Consider the following 21,232-nt stretch of genomic DNA (forward strand, 5'->3'; position numbering starts at 1 on the left):
CTCCTTCCAGCCAAGTGGCTCTATCTCCCGTGAACTTGTCCTGACACAAAATTGTTGAACTGATTGTGCAATCCGCACTCGTTTCAAAATGGCTCCATGAATCAAGAGAGAAATCGATGACCCTCTTTCGCAGATCTGCACTGAGCTCCTTGGACTTTCTCATTGTACTACGTATTGGTCAATCCAGTTCAGAGCTGTCAAAACACTTTTTTTTTCCCTTTTGTGCATAGAGAAGCGACAAACTGTACTCAAATCATGACCAGTAACAGGAAGTGAATAGGACTCGGGCTGAGAAAGTTAGATATTTTGGAACTTTCAGCACCACTGAATTAATAATTGAGATGAGTGGAAATAAAATTTTGACACTTGATTTCAGAAAACCTTGAATTCTTGTTTGTTTTTCGATTAGAAATGCAAGCTGTACAATCACATTGCCACGGAAAAAGAAGAGTTGAAAAATAACCAAAAGCCCAATGTTGCCATTCCGTCCATGTCCCTGTGTGTAACTTTTGACTCGAACTCCACTTCCTCCTGAAGTACTTACATCAGCACTTTACTTGAACTAAAAGTGCTTTTCTGACTATATTACCTCCCCTGCAGTGTTATTTTCAGACAGGGATGTATTTAATGGTCAAGACGTCTGGATAAAGGTGTCTGGAAGAAAAAATAAGATCAGCTGTGAGCTACTGCTTCCTTACGTATCCCCCTACTCTCGCTTATATCAGAATGCAAGCAATCGAAGGAATAGGACACTGATTATGAATGTTGACTGAAACAAATAATGAACCCTCAAACAAGTAAATAAAGAGCAGGGTTCTCCTCAGGGATTTCAAATAGCGTCCTGGTAAACTGTCATTTTGAAATAGCGTCAAAATTCACCCTATGTTTCATAAATACATTGAGTCGGTAAACAGGAAGTCGATGTGTGACAGACCTGAAAACCGTACACACGGTATAGAACCCCAAGCTGAAGCTCGGTACCAAATATCAAGCAGTTGTGATTTGTAGTTGTTGAGAGAAGTGTGACAAATTTTTGTAAATATATTCTGTTGGTAAACAGGAAGTCCATGTGTGACAGACCTGAAAACAGTACACACGGTATAGAACCCCAAGCTGAAGCTCGGTACCAAGTGGCTATGATTTGAGACTGCTGCATGAGAAAAAAGGAGATATGGATGGACAGAAGTAAACCGGTATTACACCCCCCCTTCCTTCGGAGCAGGTGAAAAATAAAAAAAGGCTCCTAATTGATGCTCCTCTTTAGGCGTACTACTTCGTGTGGATAATGCAGTTTGGGACACAGCCCTGAAGGTGTGTTCAAACAGCACAATACATGCTGCAAAATGTTCCTTTACAATCACATTGTTCTACCAGAGAGAACAAAATTCAAAAAAATATTTACAGTGCCTTGCAAAAGTATTCATCCCCCTTGGTGGTTATCTTGTTTTGTCGCATTACAAGCTGGAATTAAAATGGATTTTTTGGGGGGTTAGCACCATTTGATTTACGCATCATGCCGACAACTTTAAAAGATGCAAATTTTGTTTTATTGTGACACAAACAATAATTAAGATGAAAAAACAGAAATCTGGAGTGTGCAGAGGTATTCACCCCCTTTCAGAAGAAACCCCTAAATAAGAGCTGGTCCAACCAATTCACTTCATAAGTCGCATAATTAGTTGATTAAGATCCACCTGTGTGCAATCAAAGTGTCACATGATGTCTGTATAAATCACCCTGTTCTGGAAGGACCCTGACTCTGCAACACTACTCAGCAAGCAACATGAAAACCAAGGAGCCTCCAAACAGGTCAGAGACAAAGTTGTGGAGAAGTATAGATCAGGGTTGGGTTATAAAAAATATCCCAAACTTTGAATATCCCACGGAGCGCCATTAAATCCATTCTAGCAAAATGGAAAGAATATGGCACCACTACAAACCTGACAAGAGAAGGCCCCGCCTACCAAAACTCACAGACTGGGCAAGGAGGGCATTAATCAGAGATGCAACAAAGACACCAAAGAGAACACTGAAGGAGCTGCACAGATCCACAGTGGAGATGGGAGTATCTGTCCATAGGACCACTTTAAGCCGTACACTCCACAGAGTGGGCGGGGCTTTATGGAAGAGTGGCCAGGAAAAAAGGCATTGCTGAAAAAAAAACATGTTTGGAGTTTGTCCAGCAGCATGTGGCAGACTCCCCAAACACATGGAAGAAGATTCTCTGGTCAAATGAGATAAAAATTGAACTTTTTGGCCATCGTGGGAAATGCCATGTGTGGCACAAACCCAATACCCTGAGAACACCATTCCTATCATGAAGCATGGTGGTGGCAGCATCATGCTGTGGGGATGTTTTTCATCTGCAGGGACAGGAAAGCTGGTCAGGACTGAAGGAAAGATGGATGGCACTAAATACAGGGCAATTCTGGAGGAAAACCTGTTTGAGTCGGCCAGAGGTTTCAGACTGGAACGAAGCTTCACGTTCCAGCAGGGCAATGACCCTAAACATACTGCTAAAGCGACACTGGAGTGGTTTAAAGGGAAACACTTAAATGTCTTGGAACGGCCTCGTCAAAGTCCAGACCTCAATCCAATTGAGAATCTGTGGCATAACTTGAAGATTGCTGTCCACCAACGCAACCCATCTAACTTGAAGGAGTTGGAACAGTTTTGCCTTGAGGAATGGACAAAAATCCCAGTGGCTAGATGTGCTAAGCTAATAGAGACATACTCCAAGAGACTTGCAGCTGTAATTGTAGCAAAAGGTGGCTCTACAAAGTATTGACTTTGAGGGGGGGTGAATACCGAAGCACACTCCAGAGTCCTGTTTTTTCATTTTAATTGTCACACATTAAAAAAAAGTGCACCTTTAAAGTGGTCGGCACATTGTGTAAATCAAATGGTGCAAAGCCTCAAAAAATCCATTTTAATTCCAGCTTGTAACGCGACAAAACAGGACAAACACCAACGGGGATGAGTACTTTTGCAAGGCACTGTACATCCCATAGCTTTCACACTGACAGTCCAAGAGAACGTTTCAGAATCTTGACCTCAATGCACCGTGAAAGGAGAAATACAATTTAATCGAGTTACTTTCACAGGACACATTTTTATTTGTTTATTTGATTTTGAATTTCCCCATTTACAGTCATTTACCTCATCTCACCCTCGGTGTCTTACTTTTCACTAACACACACACACACACACACACTTCCTCTATAGCTTTATCATCGAGTGCAGCGAACAACAGTCGTACAAACTGTAGAACATTCTGAAGAAAGATAATGATATCGGATTTCTCTATTTATAAATAAAACTCATGCCAAGAGATTATGACTAATTTTTTTTTGACTCAACCTATCCTGAAGAAAATTCTCTGTGCTGCGCAAAAGGGAATACCACACGCGAATACATTTACATTCATAAATATGTTACGAAAATGGATTAGTCAAAACATGCACTGTAAAATTACAGATTCCAGAACTTGTTTGGACGATTCAGAGCATGAACCGTTCCCAATAACACACTTTTGACAGTTAAACAGAGCTTAACTTACAATACACCGAGTCACCTGTTTATCAGTTATACACCTATTAGGACAGGCGAACTTGGGAGGTACCGTACACAGTGACTGACGGGACATCGAAAGAAACGGCGTGCTGCGAACAAGACATCACTGCAACACTGACAAGGCTCTGTGTGTGGTGTTGATACGAGTGTATCAGGTGCTGAAGCATTGCCACTGGAGGTATAATGTACCATTTTAAAGACAAAGCATCATACATGTCAACCTATACGGAATGTCCGTATTTTATACGGATTTGATTCAATAAACGTAGTATACGGGCGTACAAATAAAGTTATACGGATTCTTTAAAAAAACTTCAATGTTTATTTAGAGCTATAATCAATTCCCACGATGATAAAAGAGCGCATAACATTTACAAACGTACTGTACACCACAGACAGCCTTATGAAATCGCGCGTTATCTTGTGGTAGCGAGACTTCGTTCCACTTTTGATCATGCACACACCGCATTGCGAGAATCCCGCCAACCGGGAAGTAACATTTTGTTTGAAACGCATATTTCCACCTGAGCGACTTTCACTAGCGACTGAAAAGATTCTGAATGGGCACTCCGGCAAGATCAACACAGACACTTGCTGTGACATGCAGCCTCGTGAGGTATTGGTGCAGAGTGCTAAAAAAGCTGTCATGGAGTACAATTCAGAACATTAGAGTGACACTTTGTGTTTTTGTCGAACATTGGAGCTTTGTATTCATTCTGAAGGTTTACTGTTATTAAGATTGAATAAAAAGTAACTGGGATACATCATTGTTAATTATCATTCATATTTTAGGTCAATTATTTTAATTTGCATCTTATACGGATTTTATAAGGGAAATACGGATTTTGGAGGTTGGTTATACAGGTTTGATTGACCAAAGGATGACATGTATGAAGCATTCGGAGGCTGGTTTGATATGGTGAGACGTGTTCGATAAAGTCGCACTTGTTTGTGTATACAGCATTAAAGTTACAAAGATTCAATCCCATTCTCAATGCATCTTACTCAGGTTTTGCTCCTGGTTGCTTTGGATGAGAGCAAGGACCTTGTGGAAAATATGGAATGATCCTAATTGCATTTTTTGACTCAAAAGTCAATCTTGACTCTTCAGTGAAATATCCACGTGCCACTTCAGAAGCATTAACCCAGGCCCAAGTTATGAAAAATTGAGCTGTATGTGAGTAAAAACAGACTACGCCAAAAGAAAAACCTGACAATGAACCAAACAAAATATCCAAAAACCCAGAAATAATTGGCAAAGCAAAAAGCAAACCACGTTTGTCAGTGACCATTTTGTCCTGAGCGATGAACTCAACCTTCGACTCAAACTCCAAAACATTACATTTTTATCACTGAATTAGAAACCTGATTGAAACCTCAGTCAGCATTTGTTTGACTGAACACAAGTAAAACCTCTCTCTTTCATTTCTGTCTTTTCAAAAAGACAATCAGAATTTTCACAAGAAAAGCCTTCGTGACACTGGCTTCTCTGTTCCGCATAGGTATGTTGACCCTTCACTGTTTCAGACTTGCAACATGAGCTCATAGTCCTTCCATGTTTGGTAACATGTCAGAACATTCGCAAAATTTTCACCTCCAGTCACGCTGTTTGAAGAAATTTCAACACGTTAAGGAAATCTTTCGAAGAAAAGTGGTTCGTTTTCATTGAGTAAAATGTTGAGCGCGAGAAAGGACGTTTGGGATTTTGTTGCCATTCCTGGTGGCTTGTCAAAATGAGAAAAAACATTGCAGTTTGTGCAAAATAGTGGATGTAAAATACACAGTGTGCGAGAAATCACTTTTGCTAATTCGGATTGGGACACGGGGTTACCCGAGGTCAGCTTACTCAAATCCGTTCCTCCGCAACTCAAACCAGTCACGGAGAATGGAAACCAAAGTTGTTCTTTCCGTTGTCGTCAAAAGTAATTTCACCACAGAAGCTAGAGCTAGAAGTCAGAAATGAGTTAGTAAAAGATAACATGGGTTTTAAGACAAGACAGGTATACATTGACTTCTTATCAATATTACTGGTATGTGTCTCTGTTGATCGGATTCTGGTCAGTTACAGTTTTCCAGACTGGTTCGTCTTTGGGATGGGAATCGTCACCGGTTGTCCAACTGGTGCGGAGATTTGCGCTTTGAAGCTCTGTTGACCACCAGCCATCCCTCGCTGAACCTCAGAGCAGTACCTTCGAGGTACTTCCACATTTCCCTGACTGCTTGACGATCCAGGAACGGACGTAGACTGGCTGTAGGACACCCCACTGACACGGATCGGTATATACGTCTCTCCACTTGACGCAGCTGAAGAGGGTTCGGTAAAGATGTTCGAGAAATGCTCCTTAAAGCGACCGAAGAACCCAGGACGAACTTTCGGGGTTGCTATCGGACGTCCCAGATTTAGCAGGACAGGTCGTCCGACGGTGGGTTCGTTAATTTCTCTTTGGAGAACAGAAATTTCACACGGTTTCTCTGCAGGTACGTGAGAATCTTCACAACCAAACGTCTCGCCCTCTTTCGGAACGTAATCCTCCAGGTCTTCGAGGGTGAACACTTTATTCCTGGTGTCCACGATGTCGTCGGTGCAATCCTCACCCGCGGCCGCCTGATTATCGTCAGAGTCCGTGTCCATTTCCGTCAAGACGCACGACTGATCAAAATCCATGACGTCCACGTCTGGAGAATCCAAAATGGCTATTTCGGGCTCATTTGTTGCCTCGGTGTCCCAAGAACACGCCTGCGAGTCCACGCTCGTCCCGGACACTTGCATCGCCTCCACTAACTTGTTGTTCGAGTTGTTAAGGTTCGGGTTATCGGGTGGTTGTCTCTTGCCGGGGGAAACACCTCTTCTCCTCGGCAGCTTTGGTGACTTGTTCACTTTATACTCAATAATCTCTTCCACCTCGACCCATTTGGGGTTCCTGGCTGCAGCGGCTTCGGGTTCCGTGACGTACAGAGTGGGGACGGGTTTTCTCGGCAATGTCCTTCTCTGTCGTGGGGGTTCAGGGGTGGAAGCTTCAGAGCGGTAAACTCCCATGGAGGATGGGCGGGGAGATGCGTGGCGCTTCATTCGCGTGTTCTTCACGACAGTCGTGATGGTCTCCTCTCTGAAAAAGGACACCACAGGATTTCTGAATAATGCCTCAACTGCAAATTGCTGCATTAAATTTAATCCATACAGTCCACAAAAGTTTGGACACGCCTTTGAATTCAATGGTTTTTCTTTATTTTTATGAATTAGAAGTGACCACCTGTCTTAAAGTAGCGATGGATATCGTTTACGTAGTTGAGTGGTTCTTGATGTAATACGTCTGGATTACTCCAGCTGTGCTGTTGAAGAGGGCTATTTACGATATTTTTATTATTGACAACAGTATTTACTGTTTGATTATCTCAAACGCATTAAGAAGGCAAGAAACTCGTCCGCTCATTAACTTTTGACGAGACACCTGTTAATTAAAAAAAACATCCCAGGTGACTCCCTCATGAAGCTGGTTAAAATAACGCCGATAGGATGCAAAGTGTCAACAAGGTAAACGCTGGGAACTTTGGAGAATCTAATAGATCAAATATTTTCCTTTTTTAACACTTTTTTTACAACCCCGATTCCAAAAAAGTCGGGACAAAGTACAAATTGAAAATAAAAACAGAATGCAATAATTTACAAATCTCAAAAACTGATATTGTATTCACAATAGAACATAGACAACATATCAAATGTCGAAAGTGAGACATTTTGAAATTTCATGCCAAATATTGGCTCATTTGAAATTTCATGACAGCAACACATATCAAAAAAGTTGGGACGGGGCAATAAGAGGCTGGAAAAGTACAAAAAAGGAACAGCTGGAGGACCAAATTGCAACTCATTAGGTCAATTGGCAATAGGTCATTAACATAACTGGGTATAAAAAGAGCATCTTGGAGTGGCAGCGGCTCTCAGAAGTAAAGATGGGAAGAGGATCACCAATCCCCCTAATTCTGCGCCAACAAATAGTGGAGCAATATCAGAAAGGAGTTCGACAGTGTAAAATTGCAAAGAGTTTGAACATATCATCATCTACAGTACATAATATCATCATCAAGAGATTCAGAGAATCTGGAAGAATCTCTGTGCGTAAGGGTCAAGGCCAGAAAACCATACTGGGTGCCCGTGATCTTCGGGCCCTTAGACGGCACTGCATCACATACAGGCATGCTTCTGTATTGGAAATCACAAAATGGGCTCAGGAATATTTCCAGAGAACATTATCTGTGAACACAATTCACCGTGCCATCCGCCGTTGCCAGCTAAAACTATAGTTCAAAGAAGAAGCCGTATCTAAACACGATCCAGAAGCGCAGACGTCTTCTCTGGGCCAAGGCTCATTTAAAATGGACCGTGGCAAAGTGGAAAACTGTTCTGTGGTCAGATGAAATTAAAATTTGAAGTTCTTTACGGAAATCAGGGACGCCGTGTCATTCGGACTAAAGAGGAGAAGGACGACCCGAGTTGTTATCAGCGCTCAGTTCAGAAGCCTGCATCTCTGATGGTATGGGGTTGCATTAGTGCGTGTGGCATGGACAGCTTACACATCTGGAAAGACACCATCAATGCTGAAAGGTATATCCAGGTTCTAGAGCAACATATGCTCCCATCCAGACGACGTCTCTTTCAGGGAAGACCTTGCATTTTCCAACATGACAATGCCAAACCACATACTGCATCAATTACAGCATCATGGCTGCGTAGAAGAAGGGTCCGGGTACTGAACTGGCCAGCCTGCAGTCCAGATCTTTCACCCACAGAAAACATTTGGCGCATCATAAAACGGAAGATACGACAAAAAAGACCTAAGACAGTTGAGCAACTAGAATCCTACATTAGACAAGAATGGGTTAACATTCCTATCCCTAAACTTGAGCAACTTGTCTCCTCAGTCCCCAGACGTTTACAGACTGTTGTAAAGAGAAAAGGGGATGTCTCACAGTGGGAAACATGGCCTTGTCCCAACTTTTTTGAGATGTGTTGTTGTCATGAAATTTAAAATCACCTAATTTTTCTCTTTAAATGATACATTTTCTCAGTTTAAACATTTGATATGTCATCTATGTTCTATTCTGAATAAAATATGGAATTTTGAAACTTCCACATCATTGCATTCCGTTTTTATTTACAATTTATACTTTGTCCCAACTTTTTTGGAATCGGGGTTGTATTTACCACATAATTCCAGATATGTTCCAAATGTTCATTCATCGTTTAGGTGTCTTCGGTATTGTTTTACAATGTAGAGAACACAAAATATAGAAAAAACGATGAATGAGTAGAGTATGGGGTGTACAAACTTTTGACTGGGACCGTAGATTTGACAGTGATCGGTTCGTTCATGGTCGGCACTGATGGCGAAACCAATAATCAAGATATTTAGTGAAACTAGCGTCTTTCATATTTCAAAACGATGACATCATCCGGATCATGAGAAGACATTTTCCAAAGTCAAGATGTTGAAACTCGATTGTCAAACCAAGAAAATTCTTGCGATGATAATTTCCTGATGAACATCAATTTGAATTCGGAAGAATTATTATTTGTATTGAAACAATTTTTTCGATTCGCATCAAAGGCGCTGGGAGTTGATTCCCAAGAGTCGATTCACTGAATCCACACATTCAAAACTCAAGGTGATGATTCACGGGGCAACTTTTAGGGCGATGTTGCTGGGCAGTTGGGCTTCGACACTTTCCCCATTGAGATCGGGCAACATAATTTCTATCTGAACGATTTTGATTGTTTTGGGCAACTTTTTAAGATCATCCAATCAGAGTGCTAGCAGCGAATCACATGACCACCCGAGTGAGAGCTTCTGAAATATTCAACAAAGATGGCGGCGTTTTCGGCAGTGAAGCAAAGAAACAGAGACATGACTTGTATCTTTTTATGCCAGTAAGTTGTGTGTGTAAACCAAAAGTGGTGAATTTACCTCATCAAATGCTTAGAAAACCAACAGACATCTATTTTTATGCTCAGGTTGCAATTAAGACATCAATTTGTTTCAGCTAAGTGTAAACCAACACCATTCGCTAACCACCGCTCCATAGAGACTGAATGGGATTTCACTAACTAGCGGTGGTTTTTGCTTACATAGTTAGCTGAAAGTGATCGCTAGCTATGTCAGGATAACATTAGCGCTCTTGCGTCAAGTTATAAGTGATCAGCTCATGAGGGGTTTTTTTTTTTGGTGAGTTTCAGTCACATGCCTTTTCTAAGTGGAAAGTTTTACCGGAACTGAAATAGCTGGTGGTCTAAAACGGCTGCCGTAGGGCAAACAACTAGCGATAACTTATCAGAGTACGCTCGTAATCTCGAAGCCACTGCTGGCTTTAGATGCATTCAGAAGATTGCTGTGTGCAATGGAATCGACCCCGACAGTCTGGGAAAGAAGGATTTGTCATACGATCTCAAAAACTACCCTTCAGTCGAGTTCCCCGACGTCTCGAACTATCTGGTGTTGCAGACGTCCTTCTACACCGCAAAACACATGAAAGCGTGGAAGAGTACGGGTAAAGGACCTCGGGATCAAGTGGCTGCCCAATGAATCCTGGATCGTTTTTGCCCGTTGAAGTATGTTTCTTTTTTTTTTTTTTAAGCTTTTCATTTGCGTCTTTACAACGAAGCGCTGCAAGTTGAAGTGTCAACAAACAACAGTTGGCTTGATTCTTACTTGTGTTGGCTCTTATCTCTCAGCTAAATCATTCACAAAGATCATCAGAAACCGCTTTAAAGACCTGGATCTGAGTTAAACAAGACGGAGAAGTGATCACGGCGCATTGTAACTGTACGGCTGGGGAAGAATTTTGTCACGACCTTCATGCGTTTGGACTTTGACGCTACGTTCACACTGCAAGGCTTAATGCTCAATTCCGATTTTTTTGTGAAATCCGATTTTTTTGTGAGGTCGTTCACATTAACAAATGTATGCGACTTGTATGTGATCCTCAGTATGAACGAAAAGCGACCTAAAAGTGTTCCGCATGCGCATTGCAGGATACGACGACGTCACACGCAGTGAGCATGGCCAGTGTTTACGGAAGTAAAACCGCCCGGTTGTGGTATGACCCATCCAATCTAGCTTGAATAGCTGCATCCCCCCAAATGGAAATCAGCTCCCTAACCTCTGCGTCCTTCCATTGAGAAGATTCTGAACCTTCACAGCCCGAAGCGTCCCTCGCATTGATGTCATGTGCAGGGGCGCAGATACGTTTTTTGAACTGGGGGGGGACAAAGCTGCCAGCAAACCAACCCCGATATGCCTGTCAAACTTGTTGTGGGTTACTATAGCAACCAAGCTCGAAACCTGTGCAGTCTGCGCAGCTCAACCAACCGAATATCGGTCTTTGTTTTGTTTTATGTGAGTTGTTGCAACTATGTATGTACCGCTGTGCACCTCAATAAACCGAATGGTAATTAGTCTTTTGATTTTTCCGTGAGGTTTGCCTTATGCAAAGTAGGGGGGACCGAACAAAGTGAATTTAAATCTGGGTGGGACGAATCCCACCCGTCCCACCCTCTATCTGCGCCCGTGATTATGCGCCATGTTGTTGTAACTTTTTTTGAGAGACCCGCCGCCTACTTCAGCGCAGAATAGTGACGTTTGTGGCTTGTTGATGACGTGTAAGTCGGATGAATGCGACCTGGTTCAGACTGAAGTCGCATATGAAAAGAGCGGATAGGAATCGGAATTAGGACCACATATCCAAACGGCCTGGGTCGGATTTGAAAAAATCGGATCTGTGTCGTTCATATTGTCAATAAAAGATCGGATACAGGTCACATATGGGCGAAAAGATCGGATTTGAGTCACTTCAGCCTGCAGTGTGAACGTAGTCTAAGAGGAGGAAACAAAGAAACAGCTGGGGACTTTAGCGCTTCGGGACTAAAAAAAAAAGTACCGTAAAATAACGACACGTAGCAAGAAAAGTACTTGGAAAACACTCGGGACAGAGCTGAGAGGGAAATTCAAACCTTTCACCGAGTGATCACTGCAAACTCGAGCGTGCTTTGACTCGGCTCCCTTCGATTTCAGTCAGAGGTTTGAAAGCCACCTTTCTCGACGTCCTGTTTGTTCGTTCACCCTTTTTTTATTAGTTTACGGTGAACCCTGAAGAAACTTTTATCAGTTTCACGGTTTGATCGATTCAAACAACCTAAAACAATGCAAGCGTAAGGCATTTTTCATGCGAGCAATGCACCTTCTCCGTACAAACGCTTTGTCAGCTGAGCTTTGGTCGACCACCAGCTCAAGTTCTGAATAACTAATGAGAAGGCTGTGACGTCACGTGAAACCCAGCAATAGAGATTGTCGAACTTATTCTCTGGTCTAATTCACATCCAGAGCACGTCTACTTGTGGAAACAGTACAAACTTCGGGATCTAAAAAAGAAAGAAAGTCTTTCAGGAGCTCTGCCACGCCCTTTTCCTCCTCAGCAGCATCTCCTGCTCCATGTCTTTTTTTTTGCTGAGATGAAAATTAAACCATTATGTTTTTGTCATGTACGTGTCAGTTATTGCATTTGTGATTGAGGACCATTTTTAAAGAGATTTAAAAAGTGTTTATTATTCACAGAATGTGGTTATTTTGACTTATAAATGTTAAAACGACGGCAAATTATCTTTTGACCAGCGGATCAATTCCGCTTTGTTCCAGAAGTGAGCCGAGACCAAAGTGACAGCTGCGAATGTTTCAGTGTCCATCTTTGCCGTGTCTGTTTCTATGGCAACAGATTTGCTCTTATCTGATTGGTTGTTGCCAATTGTCCCTAATTAGTTGCCCGTTGCTGGGCAACATCGCCCAAAAAGTTACCCCATGTATCATCACCTTCAGAGTAAGCCTCAAGATATGGAGTCAATTCCACGAATTTCAGAAAAGGGAAAAAAAAAAAAAAACACCCCACCTGATTGTTCCAGGTATTGGGATGGCCAGTGGATATTGGTTTGACGGCGCAAAATTTTAAACTCGTTTTCACAGACAGACAGATAAATAGTCGACACACTACGGTATTTATCTACGCAGTACATTCTTTGAAAGTACACCAACGTTCAAAAGTTTGGGGTCACCCAGACAATTTAGTGTTTTCCATGAAAAGTCACACTTTTATTTCCCACCATAAGTTGTAAAATGAATAGAAAATATAGTCAAGACATTTTTTCTGGCCATTTTGAGCATTTAATCGACCCCACAAATGTGATGTTCCAGAAACTCAATCTGCTCAAAGGAAGGTCAGTTTTATAGCTTCTCTAAAGAGCTCAACTGTTTTCAGCTGTGCTAACATGATTGTACAAGGGTTTTCTAATCATCCATTAGCCTTCTGAGGCAATGAGCAAACACATTGTACCATTAGAACACTGGAGTGAGAGTTGCTGGAAATGGGCCTCTATACACCTATGGAGATATTGCACCAAAAACCAGACATTTGCAGCTAGAATAGTCATTTACCACATTAGCAATGTATAGAGTGGATTTCTGATTAGTTTAAAGTCATCTTCATTGAAAAGAACAGTGCTTTTCTTTCAAAAATAAGAACATTTCAAAGTGACCCCAAACTTCTGAACGGTAGTGTACATTTCCAAGGATATCGTAAATATTGTCCCTTGTACTAAAGGGTTAGAAATGGATGCAATTCCATTTGAAAGACTTACATGATGATGGTTTTCTTTGGTACTTTAGTCTCCTGCTCTGTAACTAGAAGAAAAAACAAAAACACCCACAAAATTAAATTGTAATGAACAACAACAGACAAGCTGGGGGGTGGGGGGAGTGTTTCAGAAATAAATCATCATCAATGTGAGTTTTATTTTTGAAAGAAATGTTATGTACGATATCTAATATTCTTCTATCCACATTCACCAGATATGAGCAATCGTGCGCTCTGATTTGATTGGTTACTCTACTACTAGGATATCAGCTCATATACCGTGAGGAGAGAAAAACAAAATGGCGGAGCGTGTTCCTGAACCAACCAAGGACGAAATAAAAACTCTGCTTGAAAACAAAACCCGAAAAAAAAAGGAACAAAACATGCAAAAGTATTTGATAAGAACGTTTTTTTTTTTTCTCAAGAATTATCGCATTTTTCACAAATTGCACCGGTCATTTTGCCGATTTGTTTAGATTCCAAGCGGAAATTATTTTTTCAGACGATTTGTAGAAAAGTTTTTACTGATCGAATTTGCAAAAAAATAATAAAATAAAAAAGCTCCGTTTCTCAAAATCCAGTGAATGTGGACAAAATAAAACAGTTATTCCACTCAATCTTGTCGTACATGATAGATTATAGACAACTCGGTGCTACCATACGCGCCTCGTCAGCTATCAGCTCATGTCCGACTCGATTTCGTGGAATAACCGTTCAATATCAGATCTGGGAATTAAGCTCCACTCTACAAAGTACTTCCACGAGAGCCCTTGCTTATCAGTATGTCAAGCATTTATTTATACAGTGGGGCAAAAAAGTATTAAGTCAGCCACCAATTGTACAAGTTCTCCCACTTAAAAAGATGAGAGAGGCCTGTAATTTTCATCATAGGTGCACTTCAACTATGAGAGACAGAATGGGGGGAAAGAATCCAGGAAATCACATTGTAGGATTTTTAATGAATTAATTGGTAAATTCCTCGGTAAAATAAGTATTTGATCACCTACAAACAAGCAAGATTTCTGGCTCTCACAGACCTGTAACTTCTTCTTTAAGAGGCTCCTCTGTCCTCCACTCGTTACCTGTATTAATGGCACCTGTTTGAACTCGTTATCAGTATAAAAGACACCCGTCCACAACCTCAAACAGTCACAGTCCAAACTCCACTATGGCCAAGACCAAAGAGCTGTCAAAGGACACCAGAAACAAAATTGTAGTCCTGCACCAGGCTGGGAAGACTGAATCTGCAATAGGTAAGCAGCTTGGTGTGAAGAAATCAACTGTGGGAGCAATTATTAGAAAATGGAAGACATACAAGAACACTGATAATCTCCCTTGATCTGGGGCTCCACGCAAGATCTCACCCCGTGGGGTCAAAATGATCACAAGAACGGTGAGCAAAAATCCCAGAACCACACGGGGGGACCTAGTGAATGACCTGCAGAGAGCTGGGACCAAAGTAACAAAGGCTACCATCAGTAACACACTACACCGCCAGGGACTCAAATCCTGCAGTGCCAGACATGTCCCCCTGCTTAAGCCAGTACATGTCCAGGCCCGTCTGAAGTTTGCTAGAGAGCATTTGGATGATCCAGAAGAGGATTGGGAGAATGTCATATGGTCAGATGAAACCAAAATAGAACTTTTTGGTAAAAACTCAACTTGTCGTGTTTGGAGGAGAAAGAATGCTGAGTTGCATCCAAAGAACACCATACCTACTGTGAAGCATGGGGGTGGAAACATCATGCTTTGGGGCTGTTTTTCTGCAAAGGGACCAGGACGACTGATCCGTGTAAAGGAAAGAATGAATGCGGCCATGTATCGTGAGATTTTGAGTGAAAACCTCCTTCCATCAGCAAGGGCATTGAAGATGAAACGCGGCTGGGTCTTTCAGCATGACAATGATCCCAAACACACCACCTGGGCAACGAAGGAGTGGCTTCGTAAGAAGCATTTCAAGGTCCTGGAGTGGCCTAGCCAGTCTTCAGATCTCAACCCCATAGAAAATCTTTGGAGGGAGTTGAAAGTCCGTGTTGCCCAGCGACAGCCCCAAAACATCACTGCTCTAGAGGAGATCTGCATGGAGGAATGGGCCAAAATACCAGCAACAGTGTGTGAAAACCTTGTGAAGACTTACAGAAAACGTTTGACCTCTGTCATTGCCAACAAAGGGTATATAACAAAGTATTGAGATGAACTTTTGTTATTGACCAAATACTTATTTTCCACCATAATTTGCAAATAAATTCTTTAAAAATCAGACAATGTGATTTTCTGGATTTTTTTTCTCATTCTGTCTCTCATAGTTGAAGTGTACCTATGATGAAAATTACAGGCCTCTCTCATCTTTTTAAGTGGGAGAACTTGCACAATTGGTGGCTGACTAAATACTTTTTTGCCCCACTGTATATCTTTAAATCATCATCATCTCTACCTTCAATCGTGATGGCCTGCTCTCCTCCCGCCATCGCCACTGTTGGAAGAACCAGCTCTGCCGCACACCTCACAGTGCCCAGCCGGTTCGACAGCTGCAACAAACAAACAAACAAATAAATAAATAATCCAGATGAGTGTGATGAATTCTGATTGGTCAGAATGCGGTTAATCATAACATCGGGTCCAAATCACAGGTTTATATTCATGCAGTCGCTCCAATAAATCATCGCCAAGTTGGCATATCGAGTGAAAATTGCTGGAAACTGCTCTCGTTGAATTCAGAATTGAACAACATACTTTTTATGGAATTAAAATACGTTTATCCGTTCTTCAGATATTACAAAGCAAAGATTGAAGAAACGGCTTCATTTTTAGAAAACGGCCGTCGTGTTCCGTACGAGGATCACTTGGTCCAAAACGGGCCTCATTAAGCAATGAGATCAAATGTTTTTTCTTAATAACTTTATTTTTCAAGATATTTACATGGAAATTGTTGTCAGGAACATAGACGGTTGTATAGCCTACTGAATACAAAGTTTGAAAAATTATTCAAAACAAATTATGCTAATTCTGTGAAGTAAAAACATTAAATCGGTACACTCAATTAAAAAAAAAAGTACTGAAAGATGATTTCTAATAATATTTTGTATTTCTCAAAAGTCGGGCCTACTAGCGTTTATATGAAAGAATATAAATGATTCTTATTTCGATTAATATTTGCAGCTTTCAAGGCGAACCTCGAAAAAACTGTCTGATCCACATCCAATAAACAATTCACATTAACTGAGCTGAAACTGACTCTCGCGTTTCTGACTTCAGGTTTTTTACCTCCGCCAAGGAGGTTATGTTTTCGGAAGCGTTGGTTTGTTTGTTGGTTTGTTTGTTAGCTAGCAACATTATGGAAAAAGATATGAACGGATTGCTGTGAAATTTTTTCCAGAGGTGTGACTGGGCACAAGTAACAATCCACTAAATTTCGGCGGTGATCTGGATCACCTTCTGGATCCTGGATTTTTTTTAAAGGATTCTTGGCGGAGATCTGCGCTCTCTGAGTGCTTTTCTAGTTAAAAATTTAATTCCAACCACCAAGATGTCAATATTTTTCATCAAAACAACTCCAGTTATATTCTAAAATAGTTAGTTATTTATGTGAATCAATTTGATTTGAAAAAATAAGTAGGTAAAGCTATGAAAACTCACTTCAAAGTCTCCCGTGAATCAACGGCAAAACTAGCAGAGGGAACAGTTTGCTGAATCCTTCATCAGAAACAGTGAGTGCGAGAGAACATCTCTATAAATAAAAGTTAATCTGATTGATATTGACGAGTAATCCAGTGGGAAACCGATCAGGAGAGAGAGAGCCTGACCGCTTTCGGTTTCCCAACGTCACGCGAGCAGAGTTTTTACTCTGTTGTACCGACTTCAACCTGCCGTTCCTCCCAAAGTACTGAACAGATCTTAATGAGATTAATTTCTTTGCAAAGCTTTTGAATGATAGAGAGTTACGGTAAGCAATGACCGGTTTAGAAAGACAAGCGTCTGCATGGACAATTTTCACACCACGGCGTCTGATACGCCGAGTTTAAATGTGATCCTTAAATCCACTGATCGACTGGGACATTCACGAAACGTCAAGTTATTCTGATGTCATGCAACACTTTACCTCACATTCATAACGCCCCAGGTCTTTCTCTCCAGGGTTCTTAATCACAAAAACCACCACGCCGCTACGTGGTTCACTGTACGTCTGATACTTTTCCTGGTCTGTGAGCAGTTTGCCCTCTTTGAACCACCTAAACAGGGACGAGAAACAGAACGCACGTATTCAATAAGGCAAAATACAGATTTTTTTTTTTTTGGAAAAGCATGTCAATAAGAAGAACCTTATTTTTGGACTTGGAGCACTTAGTATCGTGCAAGTGAACTGAGCATCCTCTCCTGCGATGAACACAGCGTTCCGCAGCTTGTGGACAAAGCGTGGAGGCACTACAACAGCAAAACAAGCAAACGAAAAGACGTTTATTCGACAGAGTTCATTTTGATCTGGATGCAACTCGGAGGATTTAGAGAGAGAACCTGGGTCCAAACACCTACCCTGGACCGTGATCTTGCCCAGAGTGCTGGCGTTTCCTGCAGCGCTGGTGGCGAAGCACATGTACTGGCCAGAGTCGTCAGCAGTCATGTTATCCAGGATGAGGGTGCAGGAACCGTCGGGGTCCTCGATAATGATGTGGTGAGGGTCGACCTCCACAGCCCGGCCGTCTGCGCAAATCACGTCGAGGAAAAAAGCAGCCAGGACATTTTCATATTCGAGCAGCAGCTACAATTATCGACAGTCCAGAATTATCGACACCTTTTCAGATTTACCCCCCAAAAAAACCCAAAACATTTTACAAAAGGTGAGTTTCAGTTCCAACAGTTATTATTGGTTAATTCATCAACCAGAAGACGCCACTTAAATTCCTAGCATATATATATATATATATATTAAAAAAAAAAAATTACATGCTTGAAATATTCAGATTTTTGTATTCCATTCAGAAAAAAAATTTATAGATATATTTTGCAGTTTGTTGTAAATATCTACCACATATTACAATATCAGTAGACATTTTATATTTTGGTTCGAGGAATGAGATGCGACCTTTGACCTGGATGCTCATGTGGTTACAGTGTGAATTGCCTGTTGACATTTATCGGTAAACGACAAAACTCGAATTAATACGAACAAAACGTGATCTATGAAAATACTTAGAAAGTGGAAGAAAAAGATTTTCTGACGCAGGTTAAACATTATCAGTTCATTTGTTGACGAACATTAGAATTACTTCCTCATTTACGTAAACGCCGACATCCATATATTGATATAAATATATTTGGTACGTTTTGAGATTTGAATAGTCATGATAAGCTTTCAGTCGCTGAGAGAACACTTGCGGTCGCTACTCCATACAAGTGTGCGCAGTACCCTGCCTAGGGTAGTTGTGCCTTGCCGAAACATCTAACAGTGTTAAGATGAGTCGCCTTGCCACCGGTAGAGTTGACCAGGTTCACACATAAGTCGTTTATTGCCCAACCTACCAACCGACAATCCTGCTGCCCGAGAGTCTTTCCAAAAACCAGCGTGGTTAGTTTGGGACAGAGTCCCGAGATTTTGTCCAGCGCTGCTTATTCGGGTTATTCGCAGCTAACCTCTATATCTAGAGGCCGTTCCCCTATCTGCAACCTGGGGAGCCGGTGGATGGGAGTTTTCTCTCCACACCACTGTGGAAACTGTCCTCTTATATGGCTCTACTTCCTGGACCCTGACATCAAAACTAGAAAGAAAGATCGACGGTGCCTATACCCGCATGCTCCGCGCCGCTCTCAATCGATCCTGGAAAGATCATCCCACCAATAAAGAGCTATATGGCAACATACCACCCATTACTACATCTATCCGGCAGCAGCGGTTACGCTTCGCCGGACACTGCTGGCGCAGCAAAAATGAATTGGCTGCTGAAATCATCCTGTGGAGACCAACCCACGGAAGAAGAACACGTGGTCGACCCAAAAAGACCTACATCGACCAACTGGTTGACGACACGGGCTGCCAGGCAGACGAACTGGCAACTGCCATGAGCGACAGAGAGAGTTGGGCTGAGCGTGTCATGGAAAGCCGAGCTAGCTCGACCTGACCATATTTGGTACTAAATATAAGTCTGTATAAAACAAATTTTCAATAAAAACGGTTTCGTTAACTTAATACCACATACTGATTATTATTATCATTATAAATAATCATCTGGGTGTCGATAATTATGGAACGGTGTCGATAACTGTGGACAAAGGTGTCGATAATTGTGGAACCATGTCACATGATCTGATACGCCAAGTAATCGGGAATCAACTCCTTTTTTCCCAGTGGAAGTTTGAATAATTATTCATGCACAATTTACGTATTCTACTTTTGCAACAGCCAAAAGATCGTCAAGATGTCGATAATTGTTGCCGAGCGCTTTTTTGTACCAAGGAGCAGAATTCCTGAAGAACCATGAACATACTCGCCTTTAAACCAGGCCACGATGGGTTTCGGAGATCCTGTGACTTTGCAAGCCAGTTTAACCGTCTGTCCCAATTCTGCTGTGCAGTCAGTCAACACTGCCTCGAACTCTGGTGGACCTGCTCATACACACACACGCCATTACTTTTCCATCCCTGCTCAAATCCATCATTTTCAGTTTGTCGAGGGATGTCGGGACCTCACCCCACGCCGGCACGCTGTAGCGCTGTTGAAGGTTGCGGAGTTCACGGAGCCACGAGTTCTTCAGAACGACGGTGCGTGCTTGCAGCGTGTACTTCCTCACCGAGTCCTCGCGTTCATGCCAAATCTCAAACGCCCGCTCGTCTCCTTCTACAGTCTCGTTTACGTCAATGTTGGTGAGCTGAACCACAGACAGGATTAGAAACATCACCAATGTGTGCGCACAATCTTTCCAGCGTCAAACACTGCACACCTTGCTCTTGCAGGAAAACCATCAATGACAGAGTGGTGTGAGGAGGCGGCGTTACTGTTACCATACCAAAGATGATGATTTTCCTATAACCGCGCACCCTGAAGTGTTTTATTCCTGAAAAGTGTGCCAGAACTAAGACTTTTCCCAAATTGTCGTGGAACATTAACAAGAACAGGAATTAACTTGTTTCATCGCTGATGTGTTTCCACAGCATCAAGTGCAACAGTAAATGGATAAAAAAAAAAGGACATCCCCCCCCCCCCAAAAAAAGCTTCTCCGCCAAAGGTATTTCGATTCCTCCCCAGGTAACTGACATCGAAGCCATGATCGTTTTTACCTTCATCATGTTCTTGAACGTGTACGTCTGGATGTCTGTGTTCGTGTCTCGTTTCTGTTTGCAGATGATGACGTAGTTTTTGAAGAGGAAGACATGGCGGTGATGGCCTCTTGAAGAGGTTCTGATTCCCGGAGCACCCTCCCACACGATGAAGGGACCCTAGGCAAAATTTGAAAAACAGAACAATTCAGTTGGACTTTTCTATTTATACCAGAGGGAAATTCACAAATACTTCCACTGAAAGACGATTAACTTCCTCCCCTTATGCTTTTTCTCTGGACTGTGGTTTGGAATTATGACGACAGCCAGCGTTTCCTGGATTGACTTGAACTTGTTGGCATTTGTACTTGGACTTCTTTCAGTCTTGGGCATTGGTGGTGTTGAACATGGACTTGGTCTCAACTGGGACGTTTGGGCTTTTATTAATTGCTTCACGTTTTGAAAACGGGCGGACTTGTGCCCTAATTTTAAGGACTCGTGACTTGACTTGCGCACTGATGACTCAGACTCGTGCATTCACTGCATTCAGACTCGTAAATTGGACACAAGGACTCGGATTTTTTTCTCAATTTTTTTTCTAACATTCCGATGGACTCTCGGGCGCGCTCCGGACAGCGCACGTGCCAAGCGGAGACTCTCTCTGGCAGCGCGCCGTAAATGACTCGGACCTGCACAGGATTAAGGCGCAATCAGAACGCCGATAGAAAAACTGTGA

General features: G+C 42.0%; 1 protein-coding gene across 5 annotated transcripts in view; it reads right to left on the reverse strand.

Annotated features, from left to right (window-relative positions):
* Window positions 1–3,092: 3,092 nt before the first annotated feature.
* Window positions 3,093–21,232, reverse strand: part of obscnb (obscurin, cytoskeletal calmodulin and titin-interacting RhoGEF b) — a 123,100-nt gene continuing 104,960 nt past the window's right edge. For all 5 annotated transcript variants that reach the window (XM_060921011.1, XM_060921008.1, XM_060921010.1 and 2 more), the window contains 9 exons: window positions 20,518–20,676; window positions 19,931–20,108; window positions 19,732–19,845; window positions 17,779–17,946; window positions 17,568–17,670; window positions 17,348–17,477; window positions 15,683–15,776; window positions 13,253–13,295; window positions 3,093–6,680 (listed from right to left, as the gene is read on the reverse strand). In XM_060921011.1, coding sequence (XP_060776994.1) covers window positions 5,636–6,680; window positions 13,253–13,295; window positions 15,683–15,776; window positions 17,348–17,477; window positions 17,568–17,670; window positions 17,779–17,946; window positions 19,732–19,845; window positions 19,931–20,108; window positions 20,518–20,676 — 2,034 coding nt within the window. In that variant the 3' untranslated portion in view covers window positions 3,093–5,635. The remainder of the gene's footprint in view (window positions 6,681–13,252; window positions 13,296–15,682; window positions 15,777–17,347; window positions 17,478–17,567; window positions 17,671–17,778; window positions 17,947–19,731; window positions 19,846–19,930; window positions 20,109–20,517; window positions 20,677–21,232) is intronic.

This window comes from Neoarius graeffei, chromosome 5, assembly GCF_027579695.1.
Source record: "Neoarius graeffei isolate fNeoGra1 chromosome 5, fNeoGra1.pri, whole genome shotgun sequence".
NCBI classification, from domain to species: domain Eukaryota; kingdom Metazoa; phylum Chordata; class Actinopteri; order Siluriformes; family Ariidae; genus Neoarius; species Neoarius graeffei.